The 19,387-nt window shown below is 45.2% G+C and overlaps 1 protein-coding gene across 1 annotated transcript in view; it reads right to left on the bottom strand.

Moving 5' to 3' along the window:
- Nucleotides 1–19,387, bottom strand: part of SERHL2 (serine hydrolase like 2) — a gene marked incomplete at both ends in the record, with an annotated part of 881,593 nt that overhangs the window by 753,641 nt on the left and 108,565 nt on the right. Inside the window, 2 exons of the mRNA XM_082266295.1 lie at nucleotides 14,922–14,941; nucleotides 15,050–15,091. Coding sequence (XP_082122421.1) covers nucleotides 14,922–14,941; nucleotides 15,050–15,091 — 62 coding nt within the window. The remainder of the gene's footprint in view (nucleotides 1–14,921; nucleotides 14,942–15,049; nucleotides 15,092–19,387) is intronic.

Raw genomic sequence — 19,387 nt, 5'->3', positions numbered from 1 at the left:
AGGTGGTTCTGTCCATTTTTTAATAAGGGTTTCCTCAAACGGATAACGCCTGTCAATGCGTTTAGAAATATTAAAGGTGCGTTTTGGCAGACGCCATTCTTCATCGATTGGATTGCCAAAACATTTGGGCAATGGAAAAACCTTTGCTACTTTGATGCGCTTTTTAGTCCCAAAAGGGATCTCAGTTTCAGCTATTTCTGATGGAATACCCTGTAACCTTAAAGTCTCTTGAACAGATACAATGAGTGCGTTTACCAACGCTTCCTCTCGGGCTATGGCGGATGCCGAAACATCCTCCTCACTGTCTGAAGAGACAGGACCCGAGACACCAATACCAGATGAAGTACCTGCAACTGCAGAAATAGGCTCAGAGTCTGAATCCGAGGTTTCAGATAATAAGGGGTTAGGCGGGGGTCGCTTTCTTGCGCCCTGTCCCTGACAAGCCACTTCCACCCGGGACACAAAAGTTTCCATAATAGCTGACAAAGATTCAATTGTCAATGGGGTGCTGGAGGATCCCGCAGACCCCTCGAGGGGATCCGGAGGAGATACATGAGTGGCAGGGTCCATGTTAATACAGGACACTTTTGCCAGCAAAAACAAAAAAAACTTTTTCTTTTTTTTTTGTGTGTCTCCCCCTAGCGCAATAGCGCCCCTCAGAGTACCTGCTTCTCGATCCCAGAGAGAGAGAGAGGGACCCCCAAGGCTCACCAACCGATGCAGTGCAGTTTCCAACAAACTGCAGCCAGCGTCTGTCTTACACAGACTGGAAGGAGCTGTTTGCTTTTTCCCGGGCAGAAGGCGTGGCTCCGCCCCCTGTGTACGCCTTCCGGCGTTCCCAGCCCTCCACGAGGAAGCTGGGCTCACAAAACATGGCCGCCCCCATAGAAGAGACATAAGACTCCAAAAACATGGCGGCCGGCGTGACCTGAGGACATATATGCATTCGGTCTACGGCAAAATGGCGGCGGACCGCCGATATCGTCTTCCCAGCACATCCACCTGCACCTGGGTAGAGTGTTAGCTCTTGAACCAAGTCCACTTCCCACAAACACATGCTGTATTACAAGGGGGACTTGTAAGTATCAGATATATACTGACCATATATGGAGGGGCCCATAATATATACTGCCTCATAAATGAGGAAAAAAAGGGAACGTTTACTCACCATACCGAACCGACAGGCACCCTCTCTTCACAATACCCTCTCCACCGGGGTGGGGGTTTGTGGACGCCTCGACTCTCTGGTCCTGGCGTCCAAGCGAGCTTTTAACTCGCAAAGTCAGTCCCTTTACTGGGACTCCGTCGCGGCCGACTCAGCGCACTGGTCTGCACGCGCTTTTAGGCAGAAACCGGGGTGACCACTGGATCTCAACATCCAGCCCGTCGCCCGGCCCCGCATACTTACTTGAATATGTCGCGGCCGACCAAGCGCAATGCCATGGTCTGCACGCGCTCGTAGGCCGGCTGGGGTGACCACAAGTGTCGCCCAGTCCGGCATTTTTGCTTGAAGATCTCACAGGAAAAAAACACTGGAGAAAACTACCTAAAAAATGTCTTTTTCTTAAAGAAAAAAAGTCTTGCCAGGACCAAAAGATCCCAGCAAGGAACTTAGGTCCTTACTCCTGACTAGACAGAAAAAAACTGATTCCCTGTAGCAGAGAGAGGGAGGATATACCCTCAGGGACTGCCCCCTAGGGTGGAGCCAGAACGTTTTGTCATTCTGCCTAGTCCTACTCCTGCGGAGACAACATAACCCAGCTCTTGAGAATCAAGAAGACTACGTCTGTCAATGAGCGATAGAGAAAATTAAGCGCTGTGAATACTTTTTGGATGCACTGTATGTGCGTAATTTATGTCCCTAGAAAGCCCGGAGGTGCTTTTTGGATGTTGAGCCTTTGTATGTCTCACACATGTGGTATCGCCATACTCAGGACGAGTGGCAAAATCTGTTTTGGGGTGTAATTGCTGTGTGTGAGAAATAACTTAATTGTGGAAAAAATTACAACTTAAAAAAAACTCACCATGCCTCTTACTAAATATCTTGGACTGTCTACTTTCTAAAAAGTGGTAATTTGGGGGGTATTTGTACTGTCCTGACATTTCAGGGCCTCAAGAAATGAGATAGACAGTCAGTACATCAGGTGTGATCAATTTTCAATGATTGGTACCATAGCTTGTAGACTCTAACTTTTACGCATACTAAATAATATACATTAATTTGGTTTATTTTTACCAAAGATATGTGGTGGTATAAATTTTGGCCCAAAAAGTATGATGAAAAATTACTTATTTGCAAAATGTTATAAAAAAATTTTATAATAAAATTTTTCTTCAAAATTTTTGCTCTTTTTTTCACTTGTATCACAAAAAAATAAAAAACACAATGGTGATTAAATACCACCAAAAGAAAGCTCTATTTGTGTGAAAAAAAAAATGATTACATTTTTTGTTTTGGTACAGTGTAGCATGACATTGTCTTTCAAGGTATGAAAGCGCTGAAAGCTGAAAATTGGTCGGGCAGGAAGGGGGTAAAAGTGCCCTGTATTGTGAAGTGGTTAACTCATCTCTCAAGGGTTAAAGCTCAAAAGGAAATATATATAAAAGGATGCCCATAGTATAGTAAATTAAATAATAAATAATATAGTAATAGTAAATTAAATTATTAACTGCTGGGGGAAGAGCGGTGGTGATCACCGCATCTCCTCCCCTGGCCCGAGGAGGGGCGTGGTCTAACAATGGAGACGTGAGGACGCGAGTAGCCGGAGCTCCGTGATCCGAGTGGAGGTAGTAGCCTCGTATTGGACGAACATCCCCATACCCCACGCCAAACCTGCGGGCTGTGCTCTGCTCCGAAGAAACATCAATACCCGGATGCTGTAGGAGCACGAGAGCTCGGGAGGTGGACAAATAGTTAGCGGAGGCGCACAGGAATGCCGGGCGATTGAAAGCAGCAGAGTTGGAGGAAACATGTGGATGAAGTGACCGGGTGAGCGGGCGACCTAGATCGGATTCCGCCGCATAAATGAGTACTACACCCAGCTCTGAAACAAAGCGAGCCGGGGCCAAAAGCTCGGACATTTCTACATACTTTTTAAGAAAAAAAAGATGCACTACCGAAGTTTGGCAATAGGGACTATCCGTGGTCGTACCACGCCACATCACCCATATCCAAGTCAAAGGGGGTGAGTATATTAATATCCAGCTCTTTGACTTGGAGTATGAAAGAAGAAATAGCAGACCCGCTAGGCAGATACCTGTTGGTAAAAGGGAATATAGGACGAGTAGAGGTAACCCTTCTGAACGTTTATTTTCCTAATTCTGATCATTTAGTATTTCTACAGAAACTACTACCAATTGTGATTAAATTCCGAGAGGGACATCTTGTAATGGGAGGTGATTTTAACTATGCTGCAGAACCGTTGATAGACACCTCAAAGAAAAGTTCAAGCATTTCATATGCAAAACTACGAAAGATGCAACGAGAAATATCTCTTCTGGGGCTGATAGACCCTTGGAGAACAATGCACCCAGCAGAGAGAAATTACACGTACTATTCGTCAATACACGACACATATAGTCGGATTGACAGAATCATGGTGACACAAGCAGATTTGCCATTGGTGACAGCTTCAGATATAGGGGATTTCTCAATCTCAGACCATTTTCCAGCATTTGTGTCTATAGAATGGGGACCCAAGACACCGAGACCAAAGTCTTGGCGAATAAATGAGGCAGTGTTACAATCCGCAGAAGATGTAGGAGTGATAGATGAGGCATTAGACCATTACTTTAAGGAAAATACTTCGGAGCCCATTTCACCCTCCGTTATCTGGGAAGCACATAAGTGTGTAATAAGGGGGGTATTAATTCAGTTGGGCACACAACGGAAAAGAGAAAGAGAAGCTAAAATTAGGGAATATTTGAGTAAGATAGAACAGCTGAGTAGGTTACATAAAAAAACACTCGCAGAGGTACATTTGACGCCCCTTACCCAGGCAAGGGAGGAATTAAATCGTATGCTGTTCCAAAAGACTGTGCGGAGTATGCTGTGGGTAAAAAGGCATTTCTACGAATATTCCAACAAACCAGGGGCACTATTAGTGAGAGCGATTAGGGGACCGAATAGAAGAACCCAAATAACGCGTATGAGGGACACAAAAGGAGGAGAGGTAAATACATCTGCAGACATAGCAGACGAGTTCTGTTCCTATTTTCAGTCTCTGTATAACCTGCCGGAAGTGGGGGGAGGGAGATCTAATGTTAAAAAAAGGGAACAGATAGATAAGTACCTACGAGAATCAGGTATGAATACACTATCAGAGGAACAAGCACTCACATTAGAAGATAAGGTCTCGGGAGAAGAGATATCGATCGCATTCGCACAATCTAGATTACATAAAGCTCCTGGCCCGGATGGCCTTACTTTAACTTACTACCAGAAATTCTGGGAGCGGTTACAGAAGCCCCTACTATTACATTTTAATGAAATTGGAAGTGGGGAAAAGTTCCCCCCGGATTCGTTGAGGGCACATATAGTCCTAATTCATAAAGGGGGGAAAGATCCCCTTGTATGTTGTAATTATCACCCAATATCTTTGATAAATGTGGACACTAAGCTGTACTCGAGAATTCTGGCAAATCGTATCTTACCATACATAAAGAAACTGGTACACTATGACCAAGTGGGATTTGTACCGTCCCGGGAGGCCGGGGACAATACAATCCGAGCAATTGATTTGATACATCGGGCACGAATAACACAGAGGAAACTAGTTCTCTTAGCTGCAGATGCAGAAAAAGCTTTTGACAGGGTGGCGTGGGATTTTATACGCGCCACCCTGTCATATATAGGGCTAGGTCCTCAAATGCGACAGTATATCATGGCACTGTATAACTCACCCACAGCAGCGGTTCGAGTAAATGAGTGGAGGTCAGATTATTTTACAATAAATAATGGTACCCAGCAAGGGTGCCCACTGTCTCCACTTATTTTTATCCTGTGTTTGGAACCATTGCTATGCTGTTTGCGGAGTTCCCTGGACATAGCAGGAATACACATTGGCGGCGAACAGCACAAAGTAGCCGCATTTGCGGATGACTTGTTATTTTTCGCAACTAATCCATCCATAACGCTTCCGAGTATTTTAGAAGCTCTGCAAGTATATAGCAATCTTTCAAATTATAAGATAAATTTAACTAAATCAGAGGCACTTAATATCTCGTTATCTACCCAAGAAGAGAACATCTTATGATTATCATTTCCGTTTCAGTGGGCCACAGGTACATTGAAGTATCTAGGGATACAGATAAAGTTGGATCCCTTAGAACTGTACAGAAAGAACTATCTCCCCCTGATAGAAAAGATTAGTACAGATCTTAGAGCATGGCAGGTACTAGCATTGACCTGGTTCGGTCGATGCAGCGTACTCAAGATGAATGTGTTACCCCGAATCTTGTATATTATGCAGGCAATCCCGATCAAGGTCCCATTAGCATTTTTTCAAACAATAAAGGGACTTCTCCGTTCATATATTTGGGGAAATAAGTCACCCCGAATTAAGATGCAGAAGCAAGAGGGGGCATCGGGTTGCCAGATATTCTAAAATACTATAGAGCTATACATTTGGGAAGGGTAACAGATTGGCAGTGCTGCAGATCGTCTAAACCAGGGGTGGGGAACCTACTGTTCGGGGGCCGTATGCGGCCCCTGAAATCATCTGGTCCGGCCCCCCATGCAGCTGAGTCTGTGTCTCTCAGCTGATCTGTCAGAATGGAGCCGATGCTTCCTGTATAGTTCCTGCTCCGTTATGACAGTCTCCGTTATGCACTCCGCCTGTGACCAATACCTGAAACATCACATCTTCCTCCAGCGTGGTGCTGCTACACTTCTCCTAGCCAGCATTTCCCGCCAGCAGCACACACAGCAGTACCAGCCAGAGCCAGCAGTACCAGCCAGAACCAGCAGTACTCACAGCAGTACCAGCAGTACACACAGCAGTACCAGCCATAACCAGCAGTACCAGTCAGAGTCAGCAGTGCCAGCCAGAGTCAGCAGTACCTACAACAGTACCAGCCAGCAGTACCCACAGCAATACCAGCCATCAGTACTTGCCAGCAGTACCAGCCTGAGCAAGCAATACCCACAGCATTACCCGCCTGAGCCAGCAGTACCAGCCAGCAGTACCCACAGCACAGTACCAGCCATCAGTACCAGCCTGAGCCAGCAGTACCCACAGCAGTACCAGCCAGCAGTACCCACAGCAGTATCAGCCTGAGCCAGCAGTACCATCCAGCAGTACTTACAGCACAGTACAAGCCAGCAGTGCCAGCCTGAGCCAGCAGTACCCACAGCAGTACCAGCCAGCTGTACCCACCAGCAGTACCAGCCAGCTATACCCACCAGCAGTTCTTTTCAAAACTTACCACCGCAAAAAAGTCAACTGCGCTCCAGACTGACCGACGCAAACCTGGAAAACCTGTTGTGAGTAGCAACATCATCAATACCAGCTAACATCACACACCTCACCAAAGAGAAGCAGTTGCAGCCATCACATTAGGGGTGAGTTAATTAAATGTTTGACCAAATATAACAGGCTAATTTTTAAGGTAATAATTTTGTACGGCCCCCGAATGGTTTTATAAATACCCAAATGGCCCTTGGCAGAAAAAAGGTTCCCCACCCCTGGTCTAAACGATGGGTGAATGTAGATAGAGGAAGCAGGACAGATGTCCCCCCTGGCCCCCTGGTCAGTGTATGAAGTAAAGAACAAGATTTTCAAACAACCGACAGTGGGCGCAACGTTAAAAGAGACAAGAAGAATCCAGATGCACTGGAAGATAGCTCCAGACCCGTCACCAATGATATCATTAGTAGGCAACCCAGATTTCCCCCCGGGGTGTATAAATGGCAGAGTAAGGAAGTTGGCACAGGAGGGAAGATCGCGCATCTATGAGACATGGAAAAGTGGCCCTATACCCTCTCATGAGGAGATCAGTGAGGCAACAAGTGGTTCATTAGATTATTTTAGTGTTTATCAAATATACCATTTCCCTAAGGCGGTGCAGCAAAGGGGGTATGTTCCGCGAGAGCTGACGTACTTCGAGAATATGTGCAGAACAGGTGATACCACTGGCCATCTGATTTCGGTATTTTATGCACAATTAACAGAAGAAATAGAAGAACAGCATTTACGGTTTATACAAAAATGGGAACAGGAATTAAATGAGTCATGGACTAGAGAACAAGTTAACAAAATTCTAGGATTAGTTCATAAATCCTCGATGGACAGCAAAATTCAAGAAACAGGATACAAAATATTGACTAGATGGTATAGAGTTCCATCAGTATTGCATAAAATAGACGAAACCATATCGGATAAATGTTGGCGATGCGGAGTGGAAGAAGGAAATATGCTGCACATATTCTGGGAGTGCAAAGCTGTACGTCCTTTCTGGAAAAAGGTAGCAGCAGTCATTAAGCAAATGACTAGCGTGGATATACAAGATGACCCTGCGCATGCCTTGTTACATTTGACAAAGAGCTCTGTGAGGAGCTATAGAAAATCCCTGGTCCTGCGATTACTCAACGCGGCAAAAGCATGCATACCCATTTTCTGGAAACAGGAAGTGACGCCAAGAATTGAGGTGTGGACTGCGAAAGTCAATGAGATTTTTAAAATGGAATAGCTTTCAGCCACGCTGGGAAATACGGAGGAACAGGTTAGGAGCAGATGGAGGCCCTGGGTTCATTATCTGGAGACCAATTATGCAGAGGGGGCTATGGATAGGAAGTAGAAACGGATATGTCGAGTTGTAATTATAATATTATAAGTTGGTAGACAGCTCAAAACGGGTTTAAGGAAGTATAAGGAATTGTATAGGTGTATTCCATTGTGGAGATTGATCTCTCTCACCCCCTCTCGGATGTATTAAGGGATTCTTTTTTTCTTTTTTTTTTTTTTTGTTGTTGTTTTGTTTTGTTTGGTTTTGTTTTATGTTTTGTTTGGCGTTCTGATGGGAACTGATGAAATGCAGTAGAGTTTATGATATATGGGTATGATTTTGAAATTATTGAAGAAGCCAGTTGTGTTGGATGATCTTTCTGTATGTGTATGGAAATATATGTATAAAAAAAAAACAAATAAAGATATAAATTAAAAAAAAAAAAAAAAAAAAAATTAACAGCTTTCTGTCTGCCCTATAGCAGTTTTACTGCTACAGGTCAGCAGCTGTGCGCTGGATCGGGTAGGGAGCACACGAATGCGAGCCGCCGCTGTGGCTCGCTTTCACTGTGATTAACACAGATAAAGCCGATCTGCGGGTGCCAGGTACTCAATGTCCTCCAGCATCCGCCGATTGTCAGGCAGACACACAGAATTGCAATCTGCCTATCCGAGAAACCTTCAGCTGCAGACTGGCCGCCACATGACACACACACCACATGACTTTCTGGCTGCCTATAAAAGCTGAGCAAGTGTTTAGAAGAATTGCTGGTTTGTCTTCAGCTTCCTGTACCTGATTTCCTGTTTGATCGTTTACCTGTGTGACCCGGATCGACCCTGACCTACTCTGATCTTCTCCTGGACCCGACCTTGGCTTGTTTCACAGACTTTGTTCCTGCCTCCTGTGTTTGACCCTCTGCCTGCGACCCGGATTCACCTTCAGTCCCCTGTGCCTCGACCTTCTGCTTGTGACCCAGTCTTGCCTCCTGTCTTCAATGCCTTGACCCCCAGCCTGTGACCCGGATTGTCTGCTTACATGTGTTTGACCCTCAGCTTGCTCCGTACTTTCTACCTACTTATTCTGCTGGATCCTGATCAGTCTGCTCCAGTTCTACAGGACCTCCACGCAAGCTGTACCCTGCCTGCTGGTAGCTTTTGCCTCTTTGTGCCATCCACCCTCTGAATCACCTCCAGGAGGGGCGAATTGCGATTAGTCGCAACAGCGAACTGCTCTCGGCATCTCGGCCTCAGTGAGTACCTCTATTCTGATACTGCCTATGTAAACAAGGCAGACTGCTGTTCTAACGGGGGGGGGGGGGGGAGGGATGGAGTTTGTGTCCCTGCAAAACAGCAAATCAATTCCACCTCTTCCTCTAGTAAAAGCACCTCACACAGCTCACATAAACACTAGTTAGGCACATAGTTAACCCTTTGATCACCCCTGTTAACCCCCTTCCCAGCCAGTGTCTTTAGTACAATGACAGTGTATATTTTAAGCACTGATCGCTGTATTAGTGTCACTAGTTCCCAAAAAGTGTCAGTGTCAGAATGTCCACTGCAATATCATAGTTCTGCTATAAGTCGTTGATCACCAAGATTACTAGTAAAATAAATAAATAAATGAAATAAATAACAATATCCCATAGTTTGTAGACCATGGGTGCTCAACCTGTGGCCCTCCAGCTGTTGAGGAAGTCCAATCATCCTTCTGGTTTTGGGAGTCATGCTTGTAATGGTCAGCCTCACGGGCCTTGCAGTTCCGCAACAGTTGGAGGGTCACAGGTTGAGCACCCCTGTTGTAGATGCTATAACTTTTGTGCAAACCCATAACTATACGCTTATTGGGATATTTTTAACAAAAATATGTAGAAGAATACATATTGGCTTAAATGTATGAAAAAATAGATTGTTTTATAATTTTGTTATTGGATATGTTTTATAGCAGAAAGAAAAATTTTTAATTTTTTTTAATTATCAGGGTTTTTTTTTTTGTTGATATCGCAAAAAATAAGAAACACGGAGATGATCAAATACCACCAAAAGAAAACGGAAAATTGTTACCAATACTTACCATAATTTTCCTTTCCTAGCTCTGTGTCATGCCATCAAGACTACGGGTCAACCCCATCCCCTTGACCCCTATAGGACATCCTTGAATACAGCATAAAAGGCAAAAAGGCAGGCAGTACCTGGTGAAGGGGTTCTATAAAAAGCTTGCGATGGACCAAGGAGGTCTTGTGCTGGCATGACATAGAGCCAGGAAATCAAAATTACAGTAAGTATTGGTAAAAATTTTCGGTTTTCCTGGCTCTGCATCATGCCATCAAGTCTACGGGACTTGGCTAGCCAAATCCAAAGTGCTGCTGCAGAGAATTTTTTTTTTATATCTTGACAGAGCAGAAGACAATACTGAAGCACCCATCTGAGCGTACTGGGACAAAACCACGTCCAGCTTATAGTGCTTAATGAAGGTATTATTCTGTAAGGCAACAAGTTGGAGATCTCCTATGTCCGCCGATACCTTGGACGAAGCTGCCCATGAGGATGAGATTGCCCTTGTGGAGTGTGCCCGGATCTCCAAAGCGGGGCCTTCCAGGGAGTAGAATCGCTTGGATACATGGATCGCCTTAACTATCCATGTAGAGAGGACTTTGGGGGGGGGGGGTCAGCATACCCATGCTGGGCCCTTTGGAAATGCAAAAAGAGCATCTGTCTTTCGGAAGGAGATCATTCTGGCCAAATATGTTTGCAGGAGAGACTTCATATCTAGATTATGCCATCATGGCTCTTCCAAGTTTGAATGAGAAGGTGAAAAGGCCGGGAGAACGGACTCCCAATTAAAATAGAAATCTGACGAGACTTTAGGAAGGAACTTCGGGGAAGGCCACGCTGTCCGGAAAGAAGGTGCAGAATGGCTCTTTGCAGGAGAAAGCTGCAATGTCCGAGACCAGTCTAGCCGAGACAAAGGCTGTCAAAAAAAACTTTTTCAAAGTGAGATACCATAAAGGACTGTCTGAATCCGGGAAAAAGGGGGTCTTCAGCAACCTGCTCAAAACTAATAGTAAATCTCATTTTGGAAAGAATGGATGAAAAAGAGGGAATATTTTGATTGCTGCTCGGAGGAATCGGACTACCAGAGGCTCCTTTGACCATGGGGTATCAGTAAGGGCCGGAAGTGCTGACACCTGAACTTTAAGGGTGTTGTAGCTTAGTCCTGTGTCAAGGCCAGACTGCAGAAGTCCAATATATTAGCCACCGAGGGGAAACGGAAAGAAAACCCCCATTGAACCGAGAACGTTTCAAACCTTTGCCACACCGTGTAATAAGTGGCCTTGGTAGAATGCTTCCTGGCTGATAGAATGGTGGACATTACCGAGTCAGAGATATTTTAGGCTTTGGAGCTTGCTCTTCTCAAATTCCACACAGTCAAGGCCAAACGGGCCGGGTTGGGGTGAGTGAGTCCGTTGCAAATGAGAAGGTCTCTGGCTTGAGGCAACCTGATTGTAGGACATGCCGCCAGGTGACAAAGAAGGAGAAACCATGGCCTCCCTGGCCAGAAGGCGCTATCACAAAAACTTCTTCCTCCATGATCTTTAGTAATGACTTGAGGATCAGAGCAATTGGCTGAAATAGGTGGACTAGATAGAAGCACCATTTCTGAGAGAGAGCATCCTGAGCCAGAGCTTGCGGGTAAAAGAAGCTGGAGAAAAACGAGGGCACCTGACAACTGAACGGTATCCCCATTAAATCTATTTCGGGAACCCCCACTGAGCAATAATTCTTGCTAGATATTTCAGATTCAGCATCCATTCCATGTGGCTGGAGAACTTCCTGCTCAGTTGGTCTGCCAGAGTATTCTGAGGGCCCGGGAGATACAAAGCAGATAGGTCCAGCAGGTGGGCTTCGCCAAAAGAGAAGATTTCCGCAGTATTCTGGAGAAGCCGCAGACTTGTTGCCCCTGCTTCACAATGTACGAGACATTCGCCATCTTGTCCATAAGAAGTTTGACTCTCTTGTCCTGGATTACAGGCAGAAACAACTTCAGAGCCTCCCTGGCTGCCCTCAGTTCTAGGGGGTTCAAGGAACGCGGCAAACTGCCTAAAATGTTGGAAAAGTAGATAGAAAGAAAGCCTAGGAGAAAAAATAAAAAAATGTCCTGCACTCATCAGAGTACAGGCAGAAAAAATTCCCAGACAGCACAAGGCGGATGGAGATACACTCCCAGAGGATAAGCAGGCAAAAGATCACCTAGCAAGCTGGAAGGAAGGAGGAGACGAGGTGAGACAGAGACTATATTTTGTTCAAGGGAAAACCAGGCACACTTATCCGAGAATAGATGGCAGGCAGCCAGGGCAGCAGCAGCATAGGAAGAAGCAGAAAAGCTTTTAAAGGAAGTGCCCATCCCTCCTCCAATGAGAGCTCGCCAAGCTAAGAGGGAAACCGAGGCCTGAACCAGCGTGAAATGCATGCCCTATTGACTCCATCCAGGAACAAGGGAAGAAGGGAGATAGAGAGCCCAGGATAGCCGCTCCTACACACAAAAGGCTGCAACATGTTATATGGATGCCATGCTCCGGTCCCAGGAGCGTCCAAAATCAGGGGGGGTTTACCCCCAACAAGAGGACTTTCCACCATGGGACCTCCGGCAGGAACACAGGAAAAAACAGGAATATCCAGAGCGAGGGCAAAATAAAAACACCTACACCAGGTACTGCCTGCATTTTGTGCTATATTCAGGGACGTCCTATAGGGGTCAAGGGGGCTGGGTTGACCCGTAGTCTTGATAGCATGACGCAGAGCCATGAAAGCACTATTTGTGGAGGTCAAGTTGTTAAAAATAGCACACTTGTGATGTCCACCAGGGGATTTGGAGTTGTAGTTTCCTGTACAAAGCCTTGCTTTGTCTCCACTTTGGCGACTCCTACCACCCATGCTGATTGCTGAATTTTAACTGTAAGTGTGCTATTTTTTTTCTTTTACTAAATTATTACTATCATGCTAATAGGGATCCTGCTCCCCTGTTTTCTTGTTATTTGTTCCAACTCAAATTATTTGTGTATTTTTTACCCTCTTAAGGACCGCCCACTGCAGTTTTACTGCAGCAGACAGCCCCTCCTGCGCGAACCGATGTAGTACTATGTCGGTCGCGCGCCTGATGCTACTTGGCAGCGGGGATGCCGATGCATGGGGCCGGCAGCCACGTTTGCCGCCGGCCATCCGGGATCGCTCCCCGCTCAGAGAGAAGGACGGGCATCTGTTGTAAACACAGCTGACCATTCTTTTCTCTGGAATGATCACAGAGCGCCTGTGATCCTTCTATATAGGATCACAGATCTCAATGATCATTTCAAGAGCCTATTCCCCCCACAGTTAGAAACACTCCCCTAGGCTTACATTTAATCCCTTGATCACCCACTAGGTTAACCCCTTCCCTGCCAATGTCATTATTACAGTAACAGTGCATATTTTTATCACCGATTACTGTAGTAATGTCTCTGGTCCCCCAAAAAGTGTCAAAAATGTCAGTTAGGGGTCTGATCTGTCCACCGCAATGTCACAGTCCCACTAAAAATCGCAGATCGCTACCATTACTAGTAAAAATAAATAAATAAAAATGACAAATCGTTCCCCTAGTTTGTAGAACCCATAGCTTTTGCGCAAACTATCAAATCAAAATACGTTTTTTAATTATTTTTTTTTAATGTTATATAGCAGAATGTAAAAAAATGTTTTTTTTTTTCAGAATTGTCGCTCTTTTTCTGTTTATAATGCAAAAAATAAAAATCGCACAGGTGATCAAAGAGCACCAAAAGAAAGCTCTATTTGTTGGGAAAAAAGGACATCAATTTCATTTGGGTATAGTGTTGCACGACCGCGCAATTGTCTGTTAAAGTAACGCAGTGCCGAACCGCAAAAAATGGCCTGGCCCACCCGGGCCATTGTAGATATACGGCCGGGCGGGAGTCCCGTCCTTCTGAATGGACGTTCCGGGAACGTCCTTCAGAAGGAGAGAGATCGCGCCGCCGTGGGCACGCGCAGCGGCGCGATCTCGATGTGCCTGTGTCCCTCGGACACAGAGCAACATCATTCGGCAGGAGGGCCCTGTGATTGGCCCTCCTGATCACATGACGGCTGTGTCCAATCACAGCCGTCATGTAATGTAAATAGAGCCGATGTAACGGCTTCGATCTCTTCTCCTCCTGACAGATCCTGTCAGTGAGGAGAAGAGGGATGATCGGTGCTGCTGCGGGGGAGATCAGTGAGTATTTCTAATTACTCACTGATCACAGGGGGGGTCTGTGCTGGTAATCAGAACATTGATTACCAGTGCAGCCCTGGGGGGGGGGGGGGAGGGGTGCCACTAAGCCACCAGGGATGCCCACCCATGACCACCAGGGATGCCCACTATGGCCACCAGGGATGGCAAGCAGGGCTCAGAGAGCCCCCCAGTGCCCTCCCTATCAGTGTTGCCCACCAATGCCATCTATCAGTGCTGCCCACCAGTGCCGTTATTGCCATCTATCAGTGCCGCCCACCAGTGCCCATTATTGCCCACCAGTGCTGCCTATCAGTGCCCATCAGTGCCCCCCATCAGTGCCGATCAGTGCCACCCATCAGTGCCGATCATTGCCGCCCAACAGTGCCACCTATCAGTGCCCATCAGTGCCGCCAATCAGTGCCCATCACTGCTGCATATCAGTGCTACCTATCAGTGCCCATCAGTGCTGCATATCAGTGCCACCCCATCAGTGCCACCCCATCAGTGTCTCCTTATCAGTGCCTGTCAGTGCGGCATCATCAGTGCTCATCAGTGCAGGAAAAAACATATCTATTTACAAAATTTTATAACCTAAACAAAAAAACTTTATTTTTTTTTTTCAAACTTTTCAGTCTTTTTTTATTTGTGCACCAAAAAAGAAAAAACCTGACGGTGATCAAATACCACCAAAAGAAAGCTCTATTTGTGGGGAAAAAATGACACAAATTTGGTTTGGGTACAGCGTTGCATGACCGCGCAATTGTCATTCAAATTGCAACAGCGCTAAAAGCTGAAAATTGGTCTGGGAAGGAAGGGGTTTAAGTGCCCTGTATTGAGGTGGTTAAAGGGGCAAATCCTTCCGGTCCAGAAGTGGTTAATTTCAAAATATAGATAGTGCTCTCTTAACATATATAGAAAAAAAAATTATTCTTTCTTACCAGTCCACCAACAACACCACCTATAGGTAAAAGAAAGAAAAAAAAAGCATACAAGTTGTACTATGCATTCTACATTTCACTGAAATCAAGATAAACAGGAAGTCAAGTAAATAAAACTTTTTTCTTACCCATACTGTGTCCCACAACTGAGAACTGTCTCCACCCTAAAGCTGAAGAGACATTAAATTAGATACAAACTTTTTTTTTTTCTTTTTTTATCTCTCTTTATATTTTCTTGAAACATCACACTTAGCAATACACAAAAACCACGGGAACTCTCTTGTTCACTTTTGTTCAGCCTCTAGCATTTCTTGGGGGAGGCACAATGCACCAGGCTTGGCTTATAGGAACAGGGACTGTCAGTGCCGGGTCACACTTGTGCGATGCGGGAAGGCTGCGAATTTGCAGCCTGTTCCCGCATCGCAAACGCACATCTGGCAGTTCACACTGCCATATGCGATACGCTGGGGGTGTCAATGAAATGTTAACGACACCCCCAGTTTGATCGCATATCGCAGTGCGATCTGACAGTTCGCACAGGATCGGATCGCACAAGTGTGAACCACTGTGCGATCCGATCCTGATGCGGCTGAAAAAATGCCTCATGTGCGACTTATGTGTGGGTGCAGTGCGAATTAACCATACAAAGTGTATGGCTGAATTCGCACTGCACATCCGATCGCATGTAATGAAGGAGCAGTGCACTCCGATATTAAATGCGATCGCCGCACACGCTATAGTGTGAACCGGCACTTATAGGTGAACCTACACCAAGCTATATTCCCTGACCACTCATACAGAGGCCACCTTGCTACCTGGAGGAACCTCTCTGTATCCAGCACAGCATGTACACTGAAGATTGCTGTTCCAGCGCTTTGATCTTTTCCTGCCAGCTATCTATTTCTACTACCACATCTGGCTTTGCTTTCTGCCATAGCGAGTGGTCTTTCTGTATACATTTTATTGAAAGATCCTCTGTGACGGGCAATACATAAAGTATTTATTCGACCTGGTCTATTATCTGACTTCTCCTGATCATCACCCACACCACTGTCTGCAGGATCAAAAACCCCCTCTACCTCTCAAGTTAACCCTTTCATTGTTGACTAGCACTCTGATACCAGTATCTTGCGGTTTTGCATTTTCTTTCTGTACATTCCATTTTGGGATTTAATCTTTTTGCTGCAAGTTGCTTTGTCATATTCCTCTTCTGTCTACCAGTCTCTCAAAGACTGACTTCTACCATTCTTCATGGAGTTCATCCACAAACTTGAAAGCACAAAATTAAATAAATTAACACATATATTTGATCCTTCATTGGTAAACCTCTCTCTAAACCATTATAACAACAAGACCACTGCTATAGATAGACCTGACAACCACGTATACACACACAATAAACAAGTTGAAATGCAAAATGAGAAAATGCTTCCTTACATAGTTACATAGTAGATGAGGTTGAATAAAGACAATAGTCCATCCAGTTCAACCTGTGTAGGTATGTGTGGCTGTATTCATCTCACATAGCCCTGAATGTTCTGATCCTTGAGATGTACGTCTAAGAGTCTTTTAAAAGCCACCATACTTCCCGCAGAAACCTCCTCTTGTGGTAGAGAATTCCACAATCTTGTAGCCCATGTTGCCTGAGGTTAAAACGCTTCTCCTCTAAATCGCATTGTATGCCCTCGAGTCCTCGTGCAATCCCTTCAACTAAACAGCTTTTTGTCTAAGCTGAGATCCCCATTGAGATATTTGTAAATTGCCATCATGTCCCCCCTCAGGCGTCTCTTCTCCAGGGAGAATAAATCAAGCGATTGCAGACGCTCTTCATAATTAAGGTCCTCCAATCCCCTAATCAGTTTAGTTGCCCTTCTCTGGACTCTCTCCAGCTCCAACACATCCCTCCTGAGGACTGGCGACCAGAACTGGACAGAATACTCCAGATGCGGTCGGACCAGAGTTTTATAAAGTGGAAGGATTATAGTCTTATCTCTGGAATACATCCCCTTCTTTATGCATGCTAATATTCTGCTGGCTTTGGCAGCTGCCGCTTGACATTGCATGCTATTGCCTAATCCATCATCAACCAAGACTCCCAGATCTTTCTCCACCTTTGATTCCCCCATGGGTTCCCCTCCTAACGTGTATTGTGATTTTATGTTTTTAGTCCCCAAGTGCAAAACCTTACACTTCTCCGCATTAAACCTCATTTGTCATGTTGTTGCCCACTCCGTTATTTTGTCCAGGTCATTCTGTAGGATATCTGCTTCATGCTGTGAAGTTATTGCCCTGGCCAATTTTGTGTCATCTGCAAAAACTGATCTCGAACTACTGACCCCGACCTCAATGCAGTTTATGAGTAAATTGAACAAGGTTGGTCCCAGGACTGAGCCTTGGGGGACCCGCTTACTACCTCAGACCAGTCTGAGTATGCGCTGTTTATTACCACCCTTTGGACACGCCCTTTTAGCCCGTTCCGTATCCAAGAGCAATCCCTGCTGTCGATACCTGCAGACCTTATTTTATAAATTGAGCGCTTGTGGGGAACTGTATCAAATGCCTTTGCGAAATCCAGGTACACCACATCCACTGGTCTGCCCCTATCTAGCTCACAGCTCAACTCCTCGTAGAATGTTAAGAGATTGGTTTGACAAGAACGCCCATTTGTAAACCCGTGCTGATTACTGCTGATGATGTTGTTGTCTTTAGCAAACTGTACGATATAGTCCCTTTTCATCCCCTCCAGAAGTTTACATACTATTGATGTCAAACTGACAGGCCTATAATTTCCCGGGATATGCCTCTGCCCCTTTTTGAATATTGAAATCACGTTAGCTTTCCTCCAATCCCCTGGTACATCTCCTGTCCTAATACTGTCAGCAAAGATCAGGAACAGTGGTCTAGATATAACCTTACTGAGTTCCTTGAGTACTCTCGGATGTACGCCATCCGGGCCTGGTGATTTGTTTGTGTTAAGTTTATCCAGCCTTTCCCTGATTTCACCCTCTGTAAGCCATAGTGGCAAGTCCTGTGTATTACTACTAACCATACAGTCATGGTCAGTGTACCCCTCCTTTTCCTGTGTAAAGACTGACGAGAAAAAAGCATTCAGCACGGTTGCTTTTTCAGTGTCCTCTGTAACCATCCTCCCATCGTTAATTATGTGTGCAATTGTGTGTGCAATATGTGTGCAATAGTTTTTTTGCTGTTGATATATTTAAAGAATTTCTTTGGGTTTTTTTTTTTTACTATCCTCCGCTATTTGTCTCTCAAAGTCGATTTTAGCCAACTTGATTTCGTGTTTACTTTTCTTATTTGCCTCCTTGTATTGTATGAAAGCCGATACTGTGCCCTCTGATTTATATTTCTTGAAGGCCAATTTTTTTCCCCTAATAAGTTTTTTAACGCTACGGTTTAGCCAGCCAGGTTTGCTTTTGTCTCTTTTAAATGTATTTCCCATAGGAATGCACTGCAAGATGCATTTGCTTAATGTGGTCCTAAAGCATTCCCATTTTTCCTCTGTGGTCAGGGATCCCAGGGTTTGGTCCCAGTTTACCCTTTCCATCAATGAGTACAATTTTGGAAAGTCTGCCCTTCTGAAGTTTAGGGTTCTTATGTTCCCCACTTGCCGTGTTATATTGTTATTTATACTAAATGTGATCATCCTGTGATCGCTAGTGCCCAGGTTGTCCTGGACTCCTACCTCCGAGATTAGGTCTGGGTCATTAGTGATCAATAGATCCAGGATTGCGTTTTCTCTAGTCGGAGAATCCACCAACTGAGACATGTAATTATCCTGTAAGGTTTCCGTGAATAGACGGGCCTTCTGTGAGTGTGTAGTCCCCTCTTCCCAGTCAATGTCGGGATAATTGAAGTCCCCAATATGATGACTGATCCCAGTTTTGCCACTTTACCCATTAGTGCTAAAAATTTCAGCTCTACCTCCTCCCCTTGTTTAGGTGGCCTATAGCAAACCCCCACAATTACTTTTCCCTTTTCTCCTTCCCTATGGAGTTCTACCCACACAGATTCTAACTCCATACTCATCCCTTCCGTAATGTCACTCCTCTCTATCACCTTTATATTGTTCTTGACATAGAGACATACCCCTCCCCCTCTTTTTCCCACCCTGTCCTTCCGGTACACCAAATACCCTTGGATATTGGCCAGCCAGTCATGTGAGCGGTCGAACCAAGTCTCTGTTATTCCCACAAGGTCTATGTCATCCTCATGTACTAACATTTCCAACTCATCCATTTTATTAGCTAGGCTCCTGGCATTAGCATATACCCCTCTTAGTTTTACGGAAGTTAAACGTGATTGGTGGTTATGTTTATTCCTGTTTAGTCTGAGCTTTTCCCGCACAGACCCCCCAATTGACGTTATGTCCCTACTGTCGCTGCTGACTCAACAACTGCCTTCAGTCCTTTGCTCCCTCCTGACTGACTCTACATCTGAGCCCTCCC

Source organism: Pelophylax lessonae, assembly GCF_965119305.1.
Source record: "Pelophylax lessonae genome assembly, chromosome: 8".
NCBI classification, from domain to species: Eukaryota; Metazoa; Chordata; class Amphibia; order Anura; family Ranidae; genus Pelophylax; species Pelophylax lessonae.
This window is presented reverse-complemented; position numbering and strand designations above follow the sequence as displayed.